The 25,120-nt window shown below is 43.8% G+C and overlaps 1 protein-coding gene across 4 annotated transcripts in view; it reads left to right on the top strand.

The window, feature by feature from the left end:
- The window catches only part of PCDH15 (protocadherin related 15), a gene marked incomplete at both ends in the record, with an annotated part of 244,341 nt that overhangs the window by 144,083 nt on the left and 75,138 nt on the right, over nucleotides 1-25,120 (top strand). For all 4 annotated transcript variants that reach the window (XM_084210351.1, XM_084210349.1, XM_084210352.1 and 1 more), the window contains 4 exons: nucleotides 2,996-3,124; nucleotides 14,807-15,112; nucleotides 16,254-16,478; nucleotides 23,205-23,321. In XM_084210351.1, coding sequence (XP_084066477.1) covers nucleotides 2,996-3,124; nucleotides 14,807-15,112; nucleotides 16,254-16,478; nucleotides 23,205-23,321 — 777 coding nt within the window. The remainder of the gene's footprint in view (nucleotides 1-2,995; nucleotides 3,125-14,806; nucleotides 15,113-16,253; nucleotides 16,479-23,204; nucleotides 23,322-25,120) is intronic.

Here is a 25,120-nt window from a genome sequence, read left to right as displayed (position 1 = left end):
TTCTCCAGTAATGAATAGGAAATGTCTGATATGAGGCTGAGATGGCTTTTTCCCTGCTTAAATTTCCAGGAATAGCTTTAGGATTCCTTCCCAAACCGTGCTTGATGATTCTGTTGTAGAGAAGCCTCATTTTTAACCAGGCAAAGCAGTTTTCAAATTGTCCTGTGCTGGATTTGCATGAAGAGTATACCCCTGGAAAACCAGCTGTGAATTAGGTGTATCTCATTATTTTAGGGAACCAATTCTCTGGGTGAGTTTTGAGGTCACATAAAAAACGTGGAATCACAGTTTGTGTTGGGAAGGACCTTGAAGTCCACCCAGTGCCACCCCTGCCATGGACAGGGACACCTTCCAATGTCCCAGGCTGCTCCAAGCCGTCTCCAGCCTGGCCTTGGATGCTTCCAGGGATCCAGGGACCAGCCACAGCTTCTCTGGACACCCTGTGCCCAGGTCTCCACATTTTTCCATATGTTCTGATCCAGTGTCAGGCTGAAAAGGGGTTCTGGTTTATCCCTGAACATGGGCAGTGATTATTTAGTCAGTGGGATTTTAGTGTCTGGTGACTTTTCCACGATTCCCAGCAGGGTTGATGATGTTTTTCCCAATCCTGCTCTGTGCTGCAGTTCTGGAGAAGCCCCTGTAATTCATTCTGCTTTGTCAAATAAGGGCTTTTTTCAGAGCAGCACATCGGTCTGAGGCTGGAGCTTCAACAAATCTTTGGAGCCATCTAATGGGGATGTAAAAACGCTGGTTTTGGTCAATAATCTTTGATCACAGAGTTTCTGGTGTTAATGAGAGAAGTGCTGCCCTCAAGGACACACAGGTGAGTCCCACTTCATGGTAAAGGTGGGCATTGCTGAGACAGGAGTGAGAATACAAATTTTTCCTGTATTTGGGTGAAATAGGCAGATTTTGAAGTGTTTTTCTCAGTTTCAGAGTCTGTTACTGATTTTAAGGAAGAGAGCCCAGGGGGTTGCTGCTAACCCAGAGTCTGCTTTGAATGCTCCTTGTGATTTCAACCACTGTTGGTCATTTGCTAAATTGTGATCAATAAAAAAGCATGAGTATTTGAAATATTAGTCTTATTACAGTGATTTCTGAATTCATTCACATCTGATAATTTTCTAAACTATGATTCATATAAAAACAGGGATTACTTAAAATTTTGGTCTTCTTACTGAATCTTATTTTAACACACTTGCAAGTTTAGGGAGAGGAGCATTTGATAAAATTTCCTGAACTAATTCTAGAATTTGGCATCTCAATAAGGTGGGGTTTTTCCCTTGCAAAATATTTATTTCTTTGCAAAAATATTGCTTTTTAAATTCAGAAGTGAAAATTTAAATATGACAAGTGGAGCACTGACCTGCATGTGTTGGCTGACAGGGAGGGTGCTTAAGAGGAGTAAAGAATGGCTAGGAGTGTGAAAAATACTGAAAATCCTTAGGCAAGAGTTGGGAAAAATATCCCAAACGTTTCTTTTCCTTCCTCACTTTCTCCTTATAAAATCCTCTCAAAGAGACAAAATGCTGCAGATGATCAACCACAGCCCGTGAAAATTATCTGGAATGAAAAGAAACCTTTTCCAAATGAAGATTCCTGCCTTAAGCCGTTGTTATTTAACACCATGCTGCCTCAGTTTATTAAATGTGAGGCAGTTTATTTCCCTGAATTCCACAGAGCTGAGTTACCTTTGGAAAAGCTGATTTCCATTCAGTGTTCACCACAGCAGAGCAAACGTTCTGGAGTGGCTTTTGCCTGGGCAAGAAGGCAGAAAGTGAATTTTCCTTTTAGACATGGAATGTGGGGACAGGAATGGCAGTTTCAGGAATTATTAGCAAATAACTGGGGCTCAGTAGACAGAAGGGGCCAGCCTGGGAGCACCTTGTTCTGGCTTGGTTCAAAATCCTCTGGATTTTTGAATTTTTTAAGTGGTGAGGAGTTATTTTATGGGAGCTTTTTTTTTTTTGTTTGTTTCTTTATTTTGCTGGTTTGGGGAAAAGGGATTCCTTCTGGGGTCACATCTGCACAGTGAGTGTCCTGTCATAAATTCCATCATTTCATGGAATCATGGAATTTTTATGGTTGGAAACAACCTCCAAGGTCATCAAGTCCAATCTGTGATCAGGCACCACCTTGTAACTAAACCACATCTGCTAAGTGCCACATCCTCTCACTTTTTAAACACCTCCAGGCATGGGGGCTCCAAACCTCCCCTTTTAAAACCAAGAGGGTCCAAATTCCCCTCAAAGGAATTTGAGGCAAAGCATCAGAACGCACAAGATTAAAGCTTTAAGACACTGAGTTGGGTTAATTGATTTAAAATTCAATATATTGAACACCATGAAATAAATAAACCAATGTGAGGGTTTGGTCTGGAGCTCTCAGAGAAAAGGGATGTGACTCAAGCCAGCACCTCTCCTCATTTTGGATTGGGAGAAAAAAAATTCCATAGGTAGCACAGACATTTTTTTTTGACATTTTATTTTAAATATAGTTAATTCTGCTGTTCCCACCTCCTGGGATGTTAAAATTGGGTTGCAAAATAGAACATCAGGGTTGGGTGGGGGGAGGATGGTGCAGGAGGACGGTAGGGGATGATTGTGCCAATTAACCAGCTTAGTTAATCATCACTGTGGTCTATTTTGATTGATAAATCTCTAATTTTCTTTTCACATTCTGGCAAATTTTGATATTTCCAGATTTTTCCCTTCACTCACAACAAATACTCCTTAAATCCTTAAAGTACTGTATAAAAATGAAAAGATATCTGATATTTTTCATGCATCTCTTATGCACGAGTCAGTCTGGAGCTTGTTTTGTCTTCTAAAAATTCAAAATCAACTCTTGAAACGCTTCTCTTTTCACAAAAAACATGTTTAAAAAATTGATTATCTGCTTACCTGTGATTCTGCCCAATAACTAACAGCAGGGATGTCACCTGGGAAGCTGAAAAATAAAGAGAATTTCTTCAAAATGTTCTTTTTCTGCCTAGACTTCGACTGCTACTGTCAATATAGTGGTGACAGATGTCAATGACAACGGACCAGTTTTTGACATGTTTCTCCCCAGAAACCTCTCTGTGCAGGAAGAGGAAGCCAATGCTTTTGTTGGTCAAGTAAGGGTAAGTCAATAAAATTGTGTATTTTATTACCCAAGCTGTCCAGATGATGAGGAAGGAGCACAAAATAATTGTGCCTCAGATAAAAACCCATTCAAATACCTTCAGCTGAAATGCAAACTCTCCATTTGTGGCTACATTTGGGGGCTTGAAAATATTGGAATTGTTTTCTTCTCTGTGCTAAATACTGAAAACACTTTGTCACCTAAAAATAGCACATTAAAAAGCTAGTTTTTTAGGAAATTCCACTGGAAAAGCTTGCTGGTAACAGATTTACAGGGTCAAAACAGTGTTGCCACATTTTAAAATGATTTGTTTTGAGACAGAATTCAAACGTGCTGAGCAAGTGACACATGGGTGTAGGAAATATTCACACCTAGAGGAAATTTTGAGGCCATTAAGGGGTAAATCAATTAAACCCTTGAGTGAAATAATTGCTGACCTGGCATAAAAATAGGGGATAGTGTAAATTTGAGGGTTTGAAGCTATAAATTTTTATAACACATGGGGGTCTTCTGGATGAGGATTCAGTCTCTTGAAGAAAAGATCACTATTTTTGGTAATGTTTGTTTTTCCTGACTCAGGGGAAAGAAGAAAATATTAATTAGAGGGTTTTCTAATCCAGAAGTTGAATATAAGGTCTCATATCTGCTGCACTAAGGTTGGATCCTGCAGGAGCTGTAGGTAAAACAGGAATTGAGAAGCATTTTTCAGGAATTTAGGTGGAAAATGTGCCTTTTTTTTTCCCAGCAGCAACCATATCAAAAGAAAATGGGAGCTCCTTAAGTAGAAGCATCAGAAATCAGGACATTTTGGGTACCATGGGAACCCAAATACCCATAATAATCATGTTCCTTCCCATCCTTATTTTATGTCATAAGAAATCAGAGCTGGTCTTGGACAAAGTTTGGATCCCTTGGTGCAATTAAGTGTGTTTTGATAAATGGTTAAATTATTGCTCTGCTTTTTGTCATTGCCTTCCTGTGTGGTTGTTTTTCATTTTGCATCCTAAAAGGCACAGGTGGAACATTCCAAATCAGTCCCAAATATCCTTCAAATCCTTTTTGTGCTTAGCTGGGGCCCTCAAGGCTCAATCATCTTCTCAAACATGAGCCTGCCTCTATTTTTAGCTGTGACAGAACTGTAAAATACAACAAATAATTGCCACAAGAAGCTCCCAGGCTTCTAAATTAGTGCCATTTCTAAGCTGTGTGGAAATGAAAATATTTATTGTGGTCTTGGGATGGTTTATTCCTACTTGGAGTGACAGAAACTGCTTCTGTCATTTCCTGTCCTGTTTATCCCTGGATGGAGAAAGCTGTTTCTTTATAGCCCAAATACTGGGTGGATTTCTCCTCTCTCATGTTCACAACTGCAAATTGATGTTGGGGTATCCATTGGAAATGCCATTCTGGGGTATAGAAAAGAGAAATTGGGGCATTTGGATTTTTTTTTTTCTGGCTCCAGTGAGGTTATTGAAATAATGGTGATGAGATCTTGGGTGTAGCTGTGTTGTTTGAGGGTATTCCTTAAAAACTGGAATAGCTTTTGGTGTGTTGTGCTTCACTGTAGACAAAGCCACAATGGGTATGGGAGAGGTGTTAATGGGAATAAATTTTTTTATGGAAGCTTTAATGGGGATAAAATGTGCATAAAGGGCTATTTTAGGTGGGAATAGCCTGGTAAAAGAAGAAATCCTTACAGTGCTGTGTGTTTTCCCTGCCAAGAATTAGCCCACTGATTAACAAAACTGCTTTTCAGAAAATTTTTACTCATTTTAAACAGAAACCTAAAATCCACCAGAGCAAGCAGTCATACAGAGGATTTGAAATAAAAAGACAGATTTTTGTGGTGTCTCTTTCCCTTTGGAATGCCACTTCCCATTTTACCTGGGAGAAAAAAGAAAATTACCAAGAGATTTTTACCTTAAAATCCAAGATTTGTCCCTGCTGCTCATGGGAGGAGAGAACCTGGTCAGGAAGGACATGGAAAAGGTGCTCAACAACTTCAATATCTCAGGAGGTTTGGTCTGAGGATTGGGTGCCTGGGCTCACTGTCAGAATTCCAGAGTGATTTGGATTGGGAGGGATCTTAAATCTCATCCAATTCCAACCCTGCCATGGGCAGGGAAACCTTCCACCATCCCAGCTCGCTCCAAGCCCTGTCCAGGCTGGCTAGATACTTCCAGGGAGGGGGATTTTAAGCAGTTTGGGTTGTAAATCAGTCTGAACACTCCCAGGAATAACTCCTGCCACTGCCCAGAGATTTCCATGCTCTGCTTTGTTTTCAGTGGGAAAGCTGGACTTTCAAATGGATTCCCATAAGGACTTGGATAATATTTGGGGGATGCTTTCCCAAGGAGATGTAGCAGGAAGGAAGGGAGAGATTTCCCTTGGGAGAGGGAGGGTTTGGCTATTGTATTTGCTGGGAATGTCCTGACAAAGGCAGGAATGATGAATCTGACTCCATGTTTTTAGAAGGCTAATTTATTACTTGATAATACTATATTATAGTAAAGAATGCTATACTGTACTAAGGAATACAGAAATGATGCTTACTGAATGCTTAAAAAGCTAATAATGAAAACTCATGACTCTGGTTCCAGAGTCCTGACACAGCTTGGCCCTGACTGGCCAAAGAGTGAAAACAACTCACAGCAGAATCCAATGGAACAATCCCAAACACATTCCACATGAGCAAAACACAGGAGGAGCAAATGAGATAAGAATTGTTTTCCTTTTCTCTGAGGCTTCTCAGCTTCCCAGGAGAAAAATCCAGGCAGAAGGGATTTTATCAGAGAATGTGAGTGCCACAGTTTGGAGCATTTGTTCCATGCAGGCAGGCAATAGCCACCCTTGGAAGTGCTCTCCCTCTCCAGCAGCTCTGCTGCCAGCTGGAGCTGCAGGAGGCACTGGCACAGGAGTGCTGCCTGTGGGCATTCCAGGAGCCTCCTGAAGATGAGAAGAGCAAAAGCCAGACAGGATAATGCTGCCAGTGCAGTGGATGTGTTTCCAATCCTTTTATTTCAAGCTGTGTTCTCTGAATCGGGGCAGTCAGAGGTGGGTTGGATTCCCCGCTGCTGCTTCCCCTCTGATCCTGGGGATCCCCCAGCAAGGCAGGGGCACAGCTGCTGCTGTGTGGAAGTCTCCACAAAGGGCCCCCAGGAATCCAAAAAGCTCCAGGTGGCAACTTCACAGTGAAATTCAGGCACTTTCTTGTAGTCTAAACCAGCTGGAGACGGGGCATCAGGATGCTCTGCATTGTACACTGTGCTTTAATCAATCCCAGGGGCATGGGAGGTAAAAAAGATGGAATGACACTTAGGAAAGGGATCAATATATTGATCTGCAGGCACCTTCACAGCCTTGGGCAGGGGGAGACAGTCCCCAGCAGTTTGTTGCAGGCTCTAAAAAAGCAGCCTGGGGTTAAATAAAAAACTGTCGAGCTGATGGGGCCCTGGAGAGGAAAGACATCCCTTGACAGAAGTTTTTATTCATTTGGGGTTTTATTTATATCCAGGTTTTTTCACCCAACCCCATAATTCATTTGTTGTTGCATATTTTGGTGTGATTGATCAGCACTGTGTGAAAACTCCAGCATGAACATGTTGCTATCAAGGAGAGATAGCAATAGGGAAGGAAATAAGATGGAAAATAGGGATAAGAATTATGTGCTCAAGTATCACTGGCCCTTGGATCTTCCCTAAAATGGAATCAGGATAAATTAATTCCAGTAATGAGAGCGGTTTTGCAGGATGTGTGATACCTCTGTCACCTGCTTGGTTTTAAGTTACAAAAGAAATGCTTAAGAAAGTTGGTTTTTAGGATGACCTATTCTTCCTCCTGGAAAAGATGGGAAAATTTAGAGGAGTTTATTTGCTTGTACTGTACTAGCCCTCCTGAATGCTGATGAAATGTAATAATTTCCCAACAGAGCTTTCTGTCTGTGGGTATCAGTGAATTCTTACATGCTCCTGTTTTTATTTAATAAATTCAGAAGGTGATAAACCCTGGATCTAAAGCCCGATTTAAATTTCACGGCTGTTGGGTAAAGCTTGTTGTGTTGGACTAAATGACCTCTGGAGGTCTCCCACAAGCAGCTCCTCCTGTGTTTCTACAAGCAGAAAAAACTCCTTAAAATGCTGGTGAGGAGTTATTGCCCATACACATGGCGTGGTTGGGATGAGATGAGCTTTAAGGTCCTTTCCATCCCAAAGCATCTGTGGTTCTGATGTTATTACATTGCAGCGCCTTGTGGAAAAGTCTAGAAAGCAATCTGAGTTTCCCAAATCCCCACTGCCTTGTTTTTGGTGTGAAGGGTGTGATTTCCCAAAACCTGCACATGGTATTAAAAATACAGGCTCCTGACATTAAAATCCCAAATTCCCTGGACTTTAAGACAACTTGAAGGAAAATTAGAGGTGGAGGGAAAAAAAGACCAGGAAAAAAGGGAGATTTACTGGCAGGGGAGGACAATCCAAGAGGAAAAGGAATTAAAATTAGAGGTGGAAGAGATAGGAAAAATCCAGGGAAAAAGGGGATTCAATGGCTGGAGAGGACAATACAGAAAGAAAAGGACATCATAAGCCTGTGGGGAAGAGTAAAATCACAGTCCCTGAAGTAAATCTCAAATACCCAGAGTGAGTCCAGGACCCCTGCTCACTGCATGACCCAGTGGTTAACAAGGCAGTTTGAATTCATCTCATAGATGTTAAACAAACAGGAGCAGCTGGGATTTGAGTCAGAATCCATAAAAAAAGCAAATCAAACCCCAAAATCAGAGAATCAGAATGGGGCAGGTGAACTCCAACCAGAGAAAGTTCAGATTTCATTTCTTATAACTGATTGGAGGATCACAAGATGATTGGGAGAGAACCTTGGTGGTATAATTTCCTTCAGTTTATTAAGGAGTTTGTCCCCAGGGAGAATAGAAGGGACTTTAATAAGGCTTTCAGCACTGTCTCTCTCAAGATCCTCATGGAGATGCTGGTCACAGAAAGACTTTCATGTACTTCTAGCTGGATTTTCACGTTGGTTAACAGTCAAACTCCCCTTACAACAGGATTGATGTCTCATGTCCGAAGCTGTGGCATCAGGAGAAAGAGGTGGGGTCATAGATTTGGGCTATTTATTTCCATTCCAAACCATTGGTGCTGGACAGAATTACCTCTTCCTGCTGGCACCAGGGAATTCCTGGAGGATATTTGGCAGCAGTGGCTGCAGCCACAGTTCCTCATCTTTTTCCACTGTTCCTTGAACTTAGGTCAGCTTGGGCACGGATCAAAGAGGTTAAAAAAGCTTTTTGCCACCCATAAACATGGCCTCTTAAGTGCAAGGATTTCAAAAGCTGTGCTCTTGTCTTCCCTGCTCCCAAAATTTATTATATTTGTGCATTCAGCTGCATCTTTGCCCTGCAGATAATATTTGTGCTTTAGTGCAGTGGAAATATTGATAGTTGTGATCAGCATCTTCATGGCAGTTGACTGTTGAGAGCCCAAGGATTTTCCTTGAAAGGAACTCTTGGTTTTGTCTACTGACACTTTACATTATGGGATGCCTTTAAGCCCTGTTCTCTCTTTCAGCTTGACACCAAATTAAATCTTCTGAATCAGTGATTTCATGTCTCTGGTTCATGCCCTTTTAGGATTTTGATGCCTGATTCCCATCCCTGGCAGTGCCCTAGGCCAGGCTGGACTTTGGGGCTTGGAGCAGCCTGGGACAGTGGAAGGTGTCCCTGCCCCTGGCAGGGGGTGGCACTGGATGGGCTTTAAAGTTGTTTCCAGCTCAAAGTCAAGAGAAATTCCAAAAAAACAACTTTTGAGAAATATCTGGAAGCCCAGCTAAATGTGCAGAGTTTAAACAGTATATTCCAACTGTGATTTAGAGAGTTTTTGTTTTGGGAGGGCTTTTTGGTGTTTTGGTTTTACCTAGTGTGCAAAAGCATTGGTTTAATCTCTTGATCATATCATTGCCAAAGAATGCACTCATTAAAACCCCACATTTTTTAATCATCCTTCAAGGACAACCAAGTCTCCAAGATGAGGATTTTGTTGTGTGCCAGGCTGAAGAAAGCTGGGCTGGTTGAAGCCATGAAGCATTAAAATGCGATTAACTCATGTAGGAGGTTCACCAGCCCATCCAGGGATGGGTTTGCAGCCATGAGCTTTTGGATTTTCGTTTATTTTCATTTGTATTTGCTCTTAGAGTTTAACTGCTCTTAATGTGCAGTTTTGTTTGGAATCACATTTAATTGGTTTTGGAATTAACCCTCCAGGTGCACTGGAATTGGCAGAGACCATGGAAGTAATCATCCAGGGTTCTTCTGGCTCGTCTAATGCCTAAAAATAGGGCAGTGTTTGAAAATTATGTCAGTATTTGAAAATTTGCAGGGTGTTTCCTTTATCCTACTTTCAGTGGAGTGAAGGATGAGCTGCCATGACTTGGGAATTCAGTAGGATGCTGAAGTTTCTGGAGGATATCCACAAAACCTGCAGGGTTTTCCCAAAGAATCTGTGTGCACTTGGGCCTCAAAGAAGTAGAATTTGCCTTGAAATTGCAAGAGAGCCAAAATCAAAGAATCAAAGATTGGTTTGGGTGAGAGGGACCTGAAAGTCCATCCAGTGCCACCCCATCCCATGGCAGGGACACCTTCCACTGTCCCAGGGTGCTCCAACCTGGCCTTGGGCACTGCCAGGGATCCAGGGGCAGCCCCAGCTGCTCTGGGCACCCTGTGCCAGGGCCTGCCCACCCTGCCAGGGAACAATTCCTCATTCCCAATATCCCATCCAGCCCTGCCCTCTGGCACTGGGAAGCCATTCCCCCTTGTCCCTCCATCCCTTGTACAGAGTCTCTCTCCATCTTTCCTGTAACTCCTTCAGGTCCTGCAATGCCACAATTTGTTCACCCCAAAGCTTCTCCTGTCCAGGTGAACAATCCCAGCTCTCCCAGCCTTTCCTCCCACCAGAGCTGCTCCATCCATCTAAGAAAATTTAAAAGAGGAAGGCTGTGTAAAAGCTGTCAAGAAGCAGCAAAAGACAGGAAAAGCCTTTCTGAACTTCAGGAAAGAAGGAAAGTCCAAACTTTTATGGATGAGTGATGTTCCCTCCTTAAAATACTTACAAATATTTGGTTTATGACGAAGAGGTCAGGCACATTTCAGATATTTGTGGCCTCTGACTGCATCTGGGAGATGTTAATTTTGTCCTGTGGACACAAACTGTAATCTCCCTGCAAAACAAAATCCAATCTAACACTCCCACCCACACTTGATTTGCTGTTTGACACAAATGAGGGGCTTGGGAATACTTCCAACCCAGAGTAATAAACCCATTAAACCCTCAATAATAAACCTATTAAACCCCTGGTATAAAAGAATCATGTTATCTGCCACGAGAAAAATAATTCTCACCAACAGCATCATTTGGATCCTCCTGCACAATTCCTGCCTTGAGCTGTGGAATACTGGGGGAGCTGTCCAAAATCAGGAGTTTGGTTGGCTTGGGTAGGGATTGTGGGGAACATTTGCTCCTGAAGAAGGGAAATTTAAACTGAAGGAAGCTGGTTTTGTGCAGAGTGGTCCCTACAAAATGTTTCAGCCTTAAGGAAAGGGGGATACCAGAAACAGTGAATTGCTCAAGCAAGACTTTTTGGCTCCTGTCTAATTAGCTATTTTAAAATTTGAAGTGAAGTTCCCCAAGCCTATGAAATGCCTTTTTCACCTAATCAAAGAAAAAACTTCTGAGCTTATTTCCTTTTTAAAAAGACAAAAGATGGTTTTGTCACTGTCTCAACAAAAAGCACATTCCTACGGATACCCACCACGCTTGTCTCTGATTTGGAGCAGTAACCTTTGGAGTAGTAACCAAGTTGTAACCTTGTTTTGATGTTTTCTGGCTCCAACATTCCAGCACAAAACCTCAATTCATGTGCCTAAATCCTGCCACCATCATGAGCAAGAGTTGAGGATACAACAGGAGGCTTCTTTTGCCAAGGAGGATAATGATATAATGAATATTGTTGACATTCAAGCCCCTGTCATTATATTTCAGAGTTAATGATCCTTCAGAGGTGTCTTAGTCATTCCCATCTCCCAGGACTGTGTTTTCCTGCTGTTTGAGGTGGAGGGAAATAATCTGTTACTCTGGAACAGTGTTGGTGCATATTCCTGAGCGTTTCCTGGTGATGTGGAAGCAGAGCTGGCAACACAAATCAGAATTTACCACATCAGGTAAAGGCTGTCACCTTGTAGGTGATGGCATCTCTAATAAATGTGGGATGGATTTTCTGGGAAATAAAGTAGGGAGTCATTTATATTCCCAGGTTTCCATGCTTGTTTTGTCATGCAGTACTTCATGAATTAGAGATGGAAATAAGACTCATCCTGGAGATCTGAGGAGTCACCAGAATCTCAGCAGTACTTGCTCTGTCTCTTCGCATGGACACATTTTTCCTGATTCTGGATAAATAGCAGGAGATGTATCCTGGGCTCATCCCACAGTGGGGAGGGAGGGGAGGCTCCCCTTCTCTTCTGCTCAGGTGGAAGGTGTCCTTGCCCATGGCAGGGGTGGGAATGGATGGGCTTTGAGGTCCCTTCCAACCCAAACCAGTCTGGGCTTCTGGGATTCAGTGAGATGGACAAGGTAGAAATGGGCCAGCATTTGAGGCCCAATGACACTATGGCCCTGTCTTGGAATCTCTTCTGTTCCTTCTCTAGTTTACCTCTCTTTGTTAGTTCTCTCCTCTTGTTTGGGTTTTTTATTCCAGTTTGGGTTTTTTGGTCTCAGTTTCTGTGGTGCCTGTGTCCCCAGTGGCCTTTGAGGGCTGTGTTGCCTCCAGCAATCACAGCTGCTGCTTCTGCTGCCTCGTGTCAGGTAGGAGCAACCTCTGCAAGGCTGTGCAGACCCTTCTGCCTTTAAATACATCTGCAGCCCCTTTTAGGGTCTGCTGTCATCTGCTGGCCCTTTAACTACCAAAGCTTCAGGTGTCTCACTGTATTTTTTGTGCAAATCACTGGGGCTGAGTTGTGGTGGAAAGCCTTAAGTGGGCACAGGAATGTGTTCTCACCTCTTTTTAGTCCTCCTGTTGTCTCCTTGGCCTTGGGACTTGGTTTAGGATTCAGGTGATATGGGAATGAACTGTTTCCTGGCTTCTCCCCACCTCTGTACCTGTTCACTCAGGGAATTCAGCCCAGTGTTGGTAATAACCAAGTGGGATGAAATTCATTGGGATGTCACCGGTTCGTGTTGTCAGTGTCTGGATAAATTCAATCAGGGCTGGTTTTTTTGAAGCAGAACTTCCTGAAAGCTCCTCATTTTCCACACCTCCTGTTTACTCACCTCCTGGCAAGTCATGTACCTGTTGGTGGCAGGTCTGGGGGTGAAATTGGGGTTAAAGCTGTCCATTTTGGTACAAAGGGATGACTGCAAAGCAGGACAGAATGTGTCCACACCAACAGCAAGTCCATGTCCAAGGAGCTGCTTCCCACAGGCTCTGGGAAATTATTTCCATGTGGGAACAGTTGTGCACCCTTGAGACTAGATTCTTTTAGGAAACAGATTCAACTCTTTTTCTTTCTTATCCATAGAGAGAACATTATCTCTTTTCAAGTTTAGAGTGATAAAAATGTTAATTCTTCACCAGAGTTATGGTGGTATAATCCCAATTAAATAATTGGATTATATTGAATTATCCATTTCTCCATGGAAAGGGTGCTCAGGCCTTGGCAGGGGCTGCCCAGGGAGCTTTGCAGTGCCCATCCCTGCAGGTGTCCCAGGAAGGGCTGGAGGTGGCACTCAGTGCTCTGGGCTGGGGACAAGGTGGGCACTGGGCACAGCTGGGACTCCATGGGCTGGCAGGGATTCTCCAGCCTCAGGGATTCTGGAATTCTGTGAACCAAATCAGTCCTGCAGAACGTGACAAAGGTGTTTCTGCCTAAGGATGTGCACAAATGAGTTCACAGCATTCATAGTCATGTTTTCAGGAACCCAGTTCAAAGCCTGCCATATATTTGAAAGTAATTTTAATTTCTTTTCCTAAACAAGAAGTTTATCTATTCTAAAACATGCTTCCAAACTAACCTGATGCAAAACTGTTGTCTCATGAGAATTTTTTGTCACAGTTTCCAATTATAGGCGTATTGCAGATTACTCTTGGAGATTCCTTTGGGGCTTTTTTGGTTTTTTTGTTTGTTTGGGTTTTTTAGATCTGTTATTTCTACAGAGGAAATAGAATTGATTGGAAATTAAGCAAATCCAGCTGACAGATGTGGATTAGAAGGATGCCATGTACCGATGTACCAGTCAGAATGAAGTTGTAGCAAACCCTCTTTAGCACATGGGCATGGTGCAGGGAAGAAACACAGTGATTGTTTTCCTTATTAGCAATTTTAATTAACTTTTAATTGATTTCTAGCAAGATAAATGGTTCCATTACCAAGCCTTACAATGAACACCATCACCAGAATTAAGCATTCCCGGCGACTGTTCTGAAAACAAAACATGCAAATCTCTTATGATCTTCGCAGATGTCATTCATAAAGGCAAATAAATGAGAATGGAGTAGGGCAGAGTGCCCTTTGTATAATTTAGGTAACCTTGTTCATCATACCCTAATTTAATTAAGAGGAGGCAAAATAACAGGTCAGCATTTCAACCTGAGAGCTCTATGAAAACCTATTAATTTTGTCCATCCCTATAATTATGTGATAACAAGAATTATTTAGCTGACACTGAAATCTGAAGCTTGCTTCAGTGTGTGAGAACAAAGATACCAACTCAAGAAATCAAGGTTTTTTGTGGCAATCATCAGCCTGTTGTGAGCACAGAAGAATAAGGATGAAATGTGATAATGTTTGGGTTTGAAGAACAGGAACAGGAGCAAAACAGAAATTTAAGTAGTTCTTCAGAGAGTAGCAAGGAAAATATCACCAAGTGTGACAAATGTGTTAAGTGGAAAGAAAATTTCTAACTCACGTGTCCCTTCTGTCTGTCTGCATCCATCCTTCATCTAAATTCATATTCCATAAGGGTTTGGGCAGCAATGAAACATTGCTTCAGTGTTAAATAAAAATTCCTCTCAGACACCACCCAATCCTCATCCTTCAGCTATAGAATTATCTGAGGACCTGGCTTCACAAGCATCAAATTCATCCTTTGTTGAAGTTCAGAGAAACTTCATAGAATCCTATAGGATAGAATCCCAGAATCATTTAGGATAGAAAAACTTCCAGGATTGAAGTTGATCCCAGCCCAGAGCAGCGAGTGCCACCTCCAGCCCTTCCTGGGACACCTGCAGGGATGGGCACTGCAAAGCTCCCTGGGCAGCCCCTGCCAAGACCTGAGCACCCTTTCCATGCAGAAATTCCTGCTGCTGTCCAAGCTGAGCCTCTCCTGGCACAACTTCAGGCTGTGTCCTCTCGTCCTGTTAAAAGTTTCCGAGGCTAGGCGGCTAAATGTGCCTTTTCTTCTGAAGGGATGCAGTTAGCCTGGCTGCTGTTGCTGGGAATGGAGCCATTTGTTTCTGTGGGATGCTCTATCTTCAGTCACAGCTCAGACAGAGGCAGGCTGCCCCACACCCCACAGATTTGGCAGAATCCTTCCCTGCCTCACCTGGTTCCTCTCCCTTGGGCGTCTCCCTCGGATGTTTGCAGTTTGTGCGTTAACCCTTGGTTTTCCTGCTGTCTCTTCAGGCTACAGATGCAGATGCTGGGGTTAATGGGCAAGTCCACTACAGTCTGGCCAACTTCAAGAACCTGTTCAGGATCACCTCCAACGGCAGCATTTACACGGCAGTGAAGCTGAACAGGGAGGTGAGGGATCACTACGAGCTCGTGGTGGAGGCGACCGACGGAGCCGTGGACCCGCGGCGCTCCACGCTCACCCTGTCCATCAAGGTGCTGGATATCGATGACAACAGCCCCGTGTTCACCAACTCCTCCTACACTGTCTGTGTGCCAGAGAACCTCCCACCAGGAACTGTCTTCCTGCAGCTGGAGGTGAGGAGGTGCTGCGTGGTTGTTCTGCCATATTCAGGGTTCTTGCTTAACTCAGCAGCGAGACTGCAGTAAAATATTGTCAGCTGGAGCATGGGGGTATGGGGTTTTTTCCCAGAGCAGCTGTGGCTGCTCCTGGATCCCTGGGAGCATCCAAAGCCAGGTTGAATGAGGCTTGGAGCAGCCTGGGACAGAGGAAGGTGTCCCTGCCCATGGCAGGGGTGGCACTGGATGGTTTCAAGGTCCTTTCTAACCCAAACCATCCTGGGATTCTGTGATCCTGGCAGTGGCCAAAAGGAGGTGCTCAGAGAGAAGAGCTAAAACCAGCTTCAGTTTCCACTGCCATTTTCCCAGAACACTGTGCTCATTTTCCACAGCTTGATCCTTAAGTGAATTCTTCATTCCTCGTGTCTGCGCACATTGAATACAATTACAACAGCACAACTAAACTCAAGATGTTCTCAACAGTTTTCCCTTTAAACCTCAGAGGGATATTTTATGTGGATGTGTAGGGGTCCCAGTTGCTAGGGTCCCAGTTGTTGGTGTCTCTGGGTCTGGATTGAAGGCACTTGAGACAGTAGCACTTGTTTAGACTCAGGTGTTTATTACTTATCAGTAAAACAGTCTCACTAATGTGAGTTTGGCAGCTTTTCAGTAGAAGGCACAAAATGGCCAACAATCTCTTGGTACAAGGACTTTTAAGACTAAACTATCCAATTAAGAACTGACACCTGGATTATTTTCCCTTTTAACCCAATAATGATCCCACAGAGCTGCAATGGGGATTTTCTGCCCAGTTACAAAATGCCACCCAAACCCAGGAAGAAGGAGGAAGAAGCAGCATGAGGAAGAAAGCCAGGATGACACCCTGTGCCCTCCATCCTGCTTCCATCCACAACACACTAAAAATCCCAAACCCTCAATTTCTCACCAAGGGACACACCCACACTGCTCTCTAAAATCTATTGCACACTTTTGTGGGTTCCAGTCTATTCTGGAGTTTAGGAAACTTTCTCCATGGATGAGGGTCAGAGTCAGTGCTCCCCTGGGGCTCAGGGCACCCCAGAGCAGACACAGAAATATTCCCAGTGCCCTGGGTTTCCCCTTGGATGGATTTAGTTTGATGTCCCTCTGTTCCCTGCAGGCCAAGGACGTGGACCTGGGTGCAGATGTGAACTATCGGATCCGCACGGAGGAGGCCCGGCAGCATTTTGCCCTGAACAAGCACACGGGAGAGCTGTCCCTCCTGAAATCCTTGGATTATGAATCCTTCTCTGACACAGAGGCAACCTTCACCTTCCTCGTGGAAGCCTTCGACAGCAAGGGCACCATGCCACCTGGGCTGGCCACTGTCACCGTCAGAGTCAAGGTAAAGGGGTCACTCCTTAGCCAGCAGCATCCTTTCCCAGAATATTCCATCACCATGCTGGTGTCTGTTTGGGAATAATCTGCAAATGAAAATTGTTATATCTGCCACTAAAACACGTCCCCATCTTCATTTCCCTGTGTCCAAGAGGAAAGGAGAGCTCTGGTGCCTTAATCCTACCCTTAGCATTCCCAAAGTGCAGCTCTGTGAGTCATTCTGTCCTTTTGAGCAGTTGCTTGAGTTTTTGTGAACTGTGGCAGAGAAGAGACTTTCATCGCTCAGATTTTAGCGAAGGAGCAAAAACTGTAGCAGGACCAAGAGCACAGCTCACAAATATTCAGTTTAAATGTGTTTGTGAAAAGCATTTGGCACTCATAGGGGTTCAGCCTGTTCTGTATCTGCAGGTGCTTCAATTGCCACTGGGTTTTGAGTAATTCTGTTTGTCAGTCTCTACTGAGCTCACAGTTCTTTTAGGACAGTAAATGTCTCCCATTATTAGCTCTGGTGACAATGCCAGAAGGCTTCTATGATGCCCCTCTGTCTGCAGAATGTCTCAGTGTGAGGGGCAGGTCACCTGTTCCTGACTAATCTGTGCTTTTACCCAGCACATTCCACATCATTGGCAGGAAACAGCGCTTCCATCATTCCCTGAGCTGCTTCTGTTGGACTTTTACACAGCAAGTTGCTCAAACCTCAGGCTTTTTTCCTAAAAGAAACCTTTTCCCAGCACACTGAATTTTGGAAAGGATAGATTGGGTTGGCTTGGGTGGGTTTGGGTTGGCTTGGGTGGGTTTTTGGGGGTTTTTTTAAAGGTTTTCATGTAAGATTGTGTTCAGAGAAAAGCTGTTGTCTGTTTGATTGTGTGGTTGATTGTATTAATCAATGCCAGGGAAAATTGCAGTTCAGCTCAGTGGCCTCAGTACCTGCAGCTTGTGCACATTCAAAGGAGGGAATAGGGAATTTAAGGAGGGGATTAATGGGATCAAAAAATCAGTTCATGATCTCTGGGAAACTCTTCCCACACATGAGCAACAAAACGGGAGCATGATGATGCTTTGGAGAGACTGGAATACCAGGATGGAGCCACAAGTAACAATTTTGGAGTAAAAGGTGTTTGGCTGGGGACAGAACAGGGCCTGGGAGGGAGGACAAGCAGGGAATACTTTAGGAGAGAAAGAAAATAAATCCAATTTAAGGTGGGTGTTTTCATACTCAGCAACAGGCTGAGTTTTGCAACAGATCAGGGGGCATAATCAAATATTATTTAGATGCTTGAGATGAAGATGATTATTAGCTTCCAGCCTGGAGTGAGAGGTAGGACAGGGGAATTTTGAGTGGCACTTGAGAGAATGGAGGAGGACTTGTGGAAAAGCCAGATTTAATATCTCAGTGTGTTGGGCAGATGTCATTAGCGGGCTTTATGTTAGGTGGCAGATATTTTGAACATTGGTCACAAGAGGTGTCTGGATGGTTTAATTTGAGCTTAAAGATGAACTTCCCAGACACAAAATTCACAGGGGTGAGGGAAGAGGGTGGAGGGTGGAGGCAGAACCCTGTGCTGTCCCTGTTTGAGATGGGAAGGACCCTCAAGACCCCTCAGAAAGCTGATCCAAGAGTCAGAGCAGCAGGAGCAGGGTGCAGAGTCTTGAAACCAAATGAGAACAAGAACAGGCCACCCTTTCCCTCCCACTCAGCATCTTCTGCTCCTGCTGCAGGAACTGGATGTGTTTCCTCTGAGTAGTTCCTGAGCTTTCCCTTTGTTTAGAGGCTGGGCTTTGAGTAATTACTTTAATACAGGGTTTGAGAGCCCAGATAGGAACTAAGCCAAGTGCAGATGCCCCACAGCCCCCAACACAAGAACACAAAATTGAACTAGAGGGAAGCAGAGGCAGTGCTGGGGCCAAGCTCGTGTCACCATCACAGATCCAGCCCCTCCAACCCTCAGGACTTTGTTTGTGTTATTACTGAGCTATCCAGCCCTCTGGGGCTCCCACTGCTCCGCTCACATTTGTCATTTCTCCCAGCCCAGCTCTTCACTGCAAGCACTGTAATTTTTCCTGGGTAATGGAGTTGTGTTAAGCAGCTATGGATGCCTGATGGTGTCGTCCATCATTTGTGAGATATCCAATGGAATGAGCACACCCAGAGCCCCCTGCTCCCTGTGGCTGCAGGAGGGGGATGCACACTGGGCTGTTCTTTGGACTCACAGCCCTTGGCATGACAAGTTACAAATAGTTTGTATTAACCTGCCCTCAGCTGGGTCGAGGCACAGATTGCAGAGCAGGGCTTTCGCTGCAGGAGGAATGACTTCATCTGTGCCCTCACGTGGGGATGGAACAAGTTATTGGCCTCTGCTGCAGCCAAAAGGCTCCTTGCATTGTGAGGGTGTCCTGGGACAGCTTTGGCAGAGGAAGCCAAAGGTGAACCAATGAATTCATAGAATCATTTAATTGGAAATGACCTCTGAGATCACTGAGTGAGACCATTAACCCCACGCCGCTAAACCGTGTCCCCACGTGCCACATCCACACTTCTTCCAGGGATTGTAACTCCTCCTCTGCCCTGGGCAGTCCCTCCCAATGTTTGGCCACCCTTTGGATGAAGAAACCTTTGCTGATATCCAACCTGAACCTCCCCTGGCACAGCTTGAAGTGGTTTCCTTCTGTCCTGTCGTCGTTTTTTGGGAGAAGAACCTGATCCCCACCTGACTCCAACCCCTCAGGAAGTCCTGGAACAATAATTATTGTATAATTATTAACAATAATCCATTCAAGTATTTCCAAGGAGGAATAGTCTAAGTGGCCTTGATTTCTTCCCACCACCTCAGACAGACCAAAATTTATCTTTTCCCCATTCTCAGATCCCTTTGCTTTCTTAACATTTCCCCTGAAGCTGCAAGAAGCCACGGAGTGTCTGGGAGGGCTGAGCTGGTTTTGCTTCTTGTACACACAAGCATCCCCTCACAATCCAGATGACTCCCAGTACTGGAAAAAGCAAAATCCTTGCAGTTTAAATTATTAGGATTTAGCATTTGGAAGGAACTATTGTGCTAATAGGGTTTGATAAAGGAAACAGTTACTCTTAAGTGAATAATGCATTCCTAAACATAAATAATGAGAATTTCTGTATCATGGGGCCTGTAAAACCTCTGCATATTTTATGCTGTGTCCTTCTCTTCTTATTGCCAGCATTTTTTTAATTATTATTTTGCCTTTTATTGTTTGTAGAAGTGCTTTTCTTCTCTTTGTGGGTTGGGGATTGGTTTGCTTTGGAGTCTTTCACGGGCATTGTGTGGCGGAATGAAGCCATTGTCACAGGTGAAGGATTCCAAGTGAGAGAGCAACAGCAACAAATAAAACCAGAAGGTTTCAGTTCTAACAATGCCCAAAAAGATGAGGAGGCAGTGAGGTGATTGAGAACTGGCTGATCACAGGGGTCATGATCAGTGGCACAGGGTGTGGTTGGTGGCTGTTACTGCTGGCGTCCCCAGGGCTCAATACTGATCCCAGGATTGTTTAAATTGTTCATTAATGATTGTGGAGCACAGGCTGGGGGGGCAGCTCTGTGGGGAAGGACCTGGGGGACACCGAGCTGTGCCCTGCCAGGCAGAGTGTCCTGGCCCAAGGAGGCCAAGGGCAGCCTGGGGCAGCAGGAAGAGCCACACAATAATCATCTTTTCCCATTTAAAGAACAGAGCAGCCTCATAAAACTTACAGGAAGGTGAAAAAAAAAATCAGCTGGATTGCTTCCAAAATATTTCTCATTTCTGGTGACACTAATGGAATAACAAGCCTGGGGTTGGGCTACGGTGCTGGTAAACAGATTTATTTCTTTCCCTTCGTCTCAACTGATCAGTTCAATCATCTGCCAGTCATTTATTGCCTCGTGTATTCCATCATGAATATTATCCCTTAATTTATAGGATGAGCTACTTTAGGGCCTGCTGAGCACTAAGTGGGAAAGAGATGCAGTTGTGCCATGTGAGCAAGGCCCTGTTCTGTGCAGCTCCAGACAAAGCCCTGTGTGAAGCAGCTCTGCACCCACTCACAGACAAAATTCAAGGGGCCACTTTGGCCATAGCAGCATCACCACAAGGGTTTGAACTTGGTGTTAATTGGGGAACGTTCATTATGAGAGGCCAAGAGGATGGGAAGGGACTGGGAGTTCTTGATACTCCAGTATCTGGTGAAATCAGGTATTTCTTGGAATCCCAGAGTGGTTTGGGTTGGAAAGGACCTTAAAACTCATCCTGTTCCATGCCCTGCCATGGGCAGGGACACCTTCCACTGTCCCAGGCTGCTCCAAGCCCCAAAGTCCAGCCTGGCCTTGGGCACTGCCAGGGATCCAGGGGCAGCCACAGCTGCTCTGGGCACCCTGTGCCAGGGCCTGCCCACCCTGCCAGGGAACAATTCCTCATTCCCAATATCCCATCCAGCCCTGCCCTCTGGCACTGGGAACCCATTCCCTGTGTCCTGTCCCTCCATCCCTTGAAAATTCCCTCTCTCCAAGGTCCTCAATCCAATCATTGCTATCAAAGAGAATTTAATGCTGGACAGATGCAGAGATAGAGTTTTCAGGTTTTCAGCACAGAGAGACTTTGGCCAACAAATATTTGGAGCAAGTCCTGGGCTTTGTTCTGAGCAGAGCCCAAAGCCCCAGATGTGTTTTGCTTGTAAACAGGTAAATAATTGCAGATTACATCTGATGGCTTCTTACAACACCTCTAACCCTTGCACAGAAGTGGATGCAGCACATGAGTGCAGCCCCCAAGCACAGGTTCAGGAATGGGGCAGCAAACCTCCCACAAAGAGGTTGTAAGAAGTCATGAATTCATCTTTTAAATGTGAGGCACAATCCCACAAATGGGGCCAAACTGCAGCATCTTAAAATCTTCTCCAGTTCACTGCTCCAGCCACATAAATCCAGGCTGCCATTAACTTAAATCCAGGCTCCTATTAAGACATGCTCCAAAATATGGAAATGGGAAATCTGGGAAATGGGTTCTCTTTATTTCTCACTTTCAAATACCTGGGCTGCCTATTTTGACAGTAAGGTAATAACAGATTTACGTATATAATACCTAATAACATATTTACAGATAACTACAAAGCAGCCTTTGTGTCACTGCTTCTCTGGCTGCAGATTTATTCTATTTTTATCCAGATTTATTTACAAAACAGAGCAAAAGGCAAAGCATAACACCCCCAAAGCTGTCTCCCTACCACAAATATTCTTCATCTACTACTTTTTGGTTTTGGTCCTTGCTCCCATGGGGCAGCACAAAAGCCCTACAGGATCCTGACACCCCTCCCCTGCACAAAGAAAGCCCAATTTGGGAGAGATGGTTTAATTTTAGTGTTCTTGAGGATCCACATTTGCACCTTCCAAAGCAAGTTAAGACCTATGAAGGGATTTCTTGATGCCAGCTCCTTAACTCAGCTGTCACCCTCAGCATGTGCATGATCCCACTTCCCCACCACATTCCTCCTCCTCCTCCTCTGAGCAGGACACAGCTCATTCCCAGGGCTGGTATTTAGGAAAAGAGATTGGTAGGAAACAAACCCTGCCCTGTCTGCAAGGAGTATGAAAATGCTGAACAAAAATGTTGGGAAGTGAGGCTGTCATCTGGCCAAGAGGAGAAACAAAGCAGGAGGGGAGGGAAGGCATTAAGGAGGAAATCAATATGTAATTTAAAACTCATTAAGGCAGTCACTTGCTGTAATGCACTGATACTAACCCAGGTGCTCCCTGACAGGTGGGGACAGGCCAAACACAGAAAAATTTTATGCTGGGAATCCTGCTGAGGTGCAGAATTCCCAGCATAAAATAGCCTTGGGAATGTCACTGTACACAGGGTTTTTGGTGTATGGGGTCACCAAGGGACTTTTCATGCTTGTGCCCCACTAAGTTGGAAATGTAAATATTTAATACCTGGGTGTTAAGCCCCCTCTTCCTCCTCTTTCACTGCTCTGGGAAAAGCACTCCTTGGATTCCAGTCTCTGCCTCCAGATTCCCAGAGAATCATGGAATGGTTGGTGTTGGAAGGGACATTAAAGCCACTCTTCTACTCCTGCCATGGGCAGGGATACCTTCCACTGGACCAAGTGACATCTGCCAGTTAATAAAAATCAGCATTAAATGAGTGACAGACTGGTCTGATTTGAAAATACCACAAAGCTAAAGACTTTCTACAGAAAAATAAACTTTAATTGGAAAAAAATGTTTTGGTAGACATCTTGTTTTATCAAAGGAAAAATGACAAACAGTGTTTATTTTTAATCTCCATACAAACAGAAGCAACTCTGGATGACCCTGCAAAATATTTGAGATATGTTTAGGTGTATAGACAACTATATACATATATTTATGTATCCTTGCCTATCTCAGGCACAAGAATTTGTGCAAATGTCTAGAGCAGGTGCTGTGGTCTGGGGGAGGCTCCTCTAGGTTTATCACAGCTGTGAATGTCCTTAGGGCTGGGATAGCCTTATAGAGGTTCTATTCTGGTTTTTTAGCAATAAAACAGCTTGGATTTTTGTTTTTGGGATCAGGTGTTGAGTGAGAACTTTCTGTGATTTTTTCCAGTTCACTGATAGCAAACCACCCCTTTGCTTTCCCTAGAAAGGAGTTTCACAATTACAGGAATGTTAAACGTGCCCCTGCAGGTCCCCAGACAGCAGGGAACTGTTAAACACTCCAGGACTAAACTCTGACTCGTGGTTTTTGCAGGATATGAATGATTATGCTCCAGAGTTCAGCCAGAAGCTCTACAGGGGAATGGTTGCTCCTGATGCAGTCAAGGGCACTGTTATCACCACGGTCTCCGCTGAGGATCGGGATCCCCCGGTAAGGAAAAACTTCTCTCAAAATTCCACACCCAAGAGGGAGCAAACTCAAACCCTCCAAAGTGTGGTGTGATTGGGGCTTGGGCAGCTTTTATTTTACATTATATAAATCTAGTTGCCTTAAAATGAGATATTTTGGGCTCTCTTTGCCCATTCTGATAAAAGCTCCATTTTATAATTGCTGTGTCTTAGTTTTGAAGACTAAGAGATCACTGAGGGGAAACAAAATAGTTCTGATTAAGGGCATTTATAATCCTCAGTCCTGTGCAAAGTTATTTCATTTCTCATTTAACAACCCCAAACCCTACTGAACATTTTGTAACATTTTTGTCACTCTCTCATGAACACCTGTTGATGTTTATGAAGATTTAAAAATGAAGTTACCCTGAAGCCTCTAATAAATGCAAGGGCCATAAAAGTCAGCCAGCTATGGAGGAAAGCTTTTAAAGGAGATTTGGAAAGGGGTTTGTTATTTTAAAATAATGGCTGGTAGTTTTTTTCCTCATCTTTTTTTATTTTAAAAGTAAAACTACCAGGCATAAATAGCTGTGTTGCTTTTTCTGCCTGAGCCAGCCTGTGCTACTGGAAAAATCTTGATTTATTTCAAGCTGGCTTTGACATTAAATGGTGTCACAAAGTATTTGATATGAATTCATTGGAAGTTTGGTTTAAAAGCACACAACCTTTTCTCTGCTCAGCCAGGGGACCTTGCTCTAAACTTGCCTTAAGGGATGGAATATTCTTAGTTATCATCAGTACTTTACTTGTGTGGTTTGGGGGTTTTAAACCTGTTTGAATCTTATTTGCAGGGTACTAATACATTTATTTTATCAGTTCAGGGAAAGAAATAAGTATCTATTAAAAAAATAATTGTAGCTTTAAAATATGCCTGTTTATAAGAGCCCAACTAATTTGAAGTCTCCAAGCTGAACTTCTCCTGTTGTTATTTTGCAAGTAATGTGTGTAATTCCCATATCCAGAATAAAAGCCCAGCCAGATTTTTCCATCATCTGCAATAAAAGCTTTTCAGACCTAATCAGCTCCTCAGAGACAAGCATTGTTTTCAGCAAATCCCAACGTGGTCTAATGAATATGGATGCTGTGAGGATCCAACTGGAAAGGCCCAGCACCTGTGTGGGATTTCTCTGCAGATAAGGCAAATTTGAATTTTTCCAGGAGCAGAAGAGCAGCTTTGGGGGAAGGAGGAGCAGCTGGGAATGGTGGCAGTGGAGGTGGGCTCTCCATTTCAACCAACAAGGATTCATTTAGGTGAAGCACAAGAGGGTGAAAGACACCTGTGACATCGTTTTCTGTGTGTATTTCCTAAATTATTTAGGAATTTATAGCATATTTATAGCATATAGCATATATGAGTGAGCTTTTGCTGTTAAATTAATCCAACAGAACTTCATTTATTGGAGATGGAGATGAAAGCATCTCTTGGTTGTATTTTAAAAAATCCTCCCAGCAAACCTTCACACACTGAGTTATTTAAAACTCTGTGTATCTTCCATGTGGATCCATATGAACAAATCTGAGGGTGAAAATGTAGGATTTTCTTAATTCAACTGGTGCCTAAAACCTTAGGCTATCATTAGAATGTACTGTTGATAAGAGGATGTGTTTTGCTGCAAAAACCCTGCAAATTTCTGATTATTATGAAGAGTTTCTCAGTTAAAAGAGAAATCGTTTATGCCAGAGTCAAGCACTTTACTCAGAGATACTTTGTAATGTTTTTATTTGGACCTGTGGATTTCAAAGTGGTCAAAACCTCTTGGCCTGAAGGCATCAGAGACTTCT

Source organism: Fringilla coelebs (assembly GCF_963513975.1).
Source record: "Fringilla coelebs genome assembly, chromosome: 8".
Classification (NCBI taxonomy): domain Eukaryota; kingdom Metazoa; phylum Chordata; class Aves; order Passeriformes; family Fringillidae; genus Fringilla; species Fringilla coelebs.
This window is presented reverse-complemented; position numbering and strand designations above follow the sequence as displayed.